The sequence below is a fragment of the Apium graveolens genome, unplaced genomic scaffold, assembly GCF_009905375.1.
Source record: "Apium graveolens cultivar Ventura unplaced genomic scaffold, ASM990537v1 ctg6634, whole genome shotgun sequence".
Classification (NCBI taxonomy): domain Eukaryota; kingdom Viridiplantae; phylum Streptophyta; class Magnoliopsida; order Apiales; family Apiaceae; genus Apium; species Apium graveolens.
Genome location: NW_027419650.1, coordinates 47,632 through 49,788, shown reverse-complemented (window position 1 = coordinate 49,788; position 2,157 = coordinate 47,632). Strand labels below are relative to the sequence as shown.

General features: G+C 33.0%; 1 protein-coding gene across 1 annotated transcript; it reads left to right on the top strand.

The window, feature by feature from the left end:
• Positions 1 to 864: 864 nt before the first annotated feature.
• Positions 865 to 1,848, top strand: LOC141703423 (uncharacterized). The gene is made up of 2 exons (XM_074506959.1): positions 865 to 1,246; positions 1,385 to 1,848. The coding sequence occupies exons 1-2, from the start codon at positions 865 to 867 to the stop codon at positions 1,846 to 1,848; spliced, it is 846 nt and encodes a 281-aa protein (XP_074363060.1).
• Positions 1,849 to 2,157: the final 309 nt, after the last annotated feature.

Here is a 2,157-nt window from a genome sequence, read left to right as displayed (position 1 = left end):
TATTTGTTTTTAACACAAGAAATTTTATTAGTTAGTAATATAACGCAAAAGATTCTCTTTGTACTATGTAAGAATATGTAGAAATTAAACAGAGTTTACAACATGCTATTGACATTAACAAGTTCTTAATTCTTTACTTCAATTTGGATGAAGATTCCAAAGATTCTGGTTAACTATAATAATATAAAAAAATGGTTGGTTAAAATTTGTTGAATCCGTAAGACATTGTGTTTTGGTTGGCTATTTTTTGAAATAGTATATTTTAATCCTAAACAATAGGTTTTCAATAAAAATATATTTTGTAAAATTTTAAATAAGTTGTTATACGTTAAAAGATAATGAAAGTGACAACTCAATTAAACAATTGAGATTACCACTCGTCTTCACCTTTTTGTAAAAACTTTCAGTTTTAGCGGCTTTGCTTTTTTGGCTAGTTGATGTGAAAATACACTTGACTAGTTGATGTGAAAATACATTGGCAAAATTCATCTTTGTAAATGGTCCACAACAAGGACAATAATTTTAAGATCTCTTCATCTGAACTTCCTATTAATTATATAGATCAAGAACGAAGTAAAACACAAACTTAAAATATTTCAACACACCGTACTCAATGATAACACCACACAAATGATTCTTGATATTATGTAACCAGAAGAAGAAGAACATGATGCAAGAATGAGAATGGCTGTTGTACACCTTCATTATCAACGTTAGAGAGTGAATTTTATCCCACATCATGGTGGTATTGTGAATCATCGTGTGATTAATCGAAATAGGGAAGAAGGTCATACTAGACTGTATCATGATTATTTATCTGATACACATACGTACACAGAAACATAATTCCGTCGAAGATTTCGAATGCGTAGATCATTATTTCTACGAATTGAGGAAGCAGTTGCAATTCATGATTACTATTTTACTCAGCGAACTGATGTTGTAGGAGTTCCTGGACTGTCATCTCTTCAGACAATGACAGCTGCACTGAGGATGCTTGCATATGGAACGACAGCTGATGTTGTTGATGATTACGTACGTATTGGTGATAATACAACAATAGAGAGTCTAAGAAGATTTCTTAAATCAATTATGGAAATATTTGAAGTAGAATACTTGAGACGACCAAATGAACAAGATGTCTCTAAATTATTGGCAGAGAATGAACAACGAGGCTTTCCTGGAATGCTGGGTAGTATCAACTGTATGCACTGGAAATGGAAAAATTATCTAACTACTTGGCAAGGTATGTATACTGGTCATGTTCATGAACCAACTATAATATTAGAAGCCATAGCTTCAAAATGGATTTGGTATTCTTTTTTTGGGCTTCCAGGATCATTAAACGACAACAATGTATAAGACCGGTCTCATCTATTTGAAGATTTGGCTGAAGGTCACGGACCTGAAGTGAAGTATACCATCAATGAGAATGAATATAACATGGGATATTATCTTGCTGATGGCATATATCTTTCTTGGCCAACATTTGTAAAAACTATTCCAAAACCTCAAGGTAACAAAAGAAAGTATTTTGCAGCTACACATGAGTCCATTAGAAAAGATGTTGAAAGAGCATTTGGAGTGCTACAATCTCGATTTGCAATGATCTGTGGTCCATCACGATTTTGGGATGTCGAAACAATGAAATATATTATGACTACTTGTGTAATATTGCACAATATGATCATTGACGATGAAAGAGAATCATCCCTCGAAGAAGAACACTTTGATTCGGATGTCGAAATACCAGTTGTTACTCGAATTCGCAATCATCCGAATAATCTACGAGAATACATACAGATGCATCAACAAATTCGAAACAAACCAGCTTATTTTCAATTGTAAAATGATCTTATAGAACATCTTTGGCAGATCCATGGCGGTGACCTGAATTAAAATTATATTTGTTATGTAATTTCTTTTTATGTGTTTTGTAATTTATCTTTTAAATAATATGTGTTATGCCCAAATGTTGGTATAAACAATATTCAGATTAAGATTGATAAAATAGGTAAAATTGAAGGAGAAACGCCTAAAAACTAGGAAAAGATAAGATTAACTTTCCATAAACAGATGGCACGCCCTAAGAACGCGCTGCATTGGTTAAACAGTTGAGTGGCCCGTGACCGTTTTGCCTTAAAGGCGCGCCTTTGA

Bases quoted from the DNA above. Each gene is read 5' to 3' on its own strand.
- LOC141703423 (XM_074506959.1), top strand. From the start codon at position 865: ATGCGTAGATCATTATTTCTACGAATTGAGGAAGCAGTTGCAATTCAT. The intron at 1,247-1,384 runs GTATGTATACTG...ATCTATTTGAAG, and splicing joins TTATCTAACTACTTGGCAAG to ATTTGGCTGAAGGTCACGGA.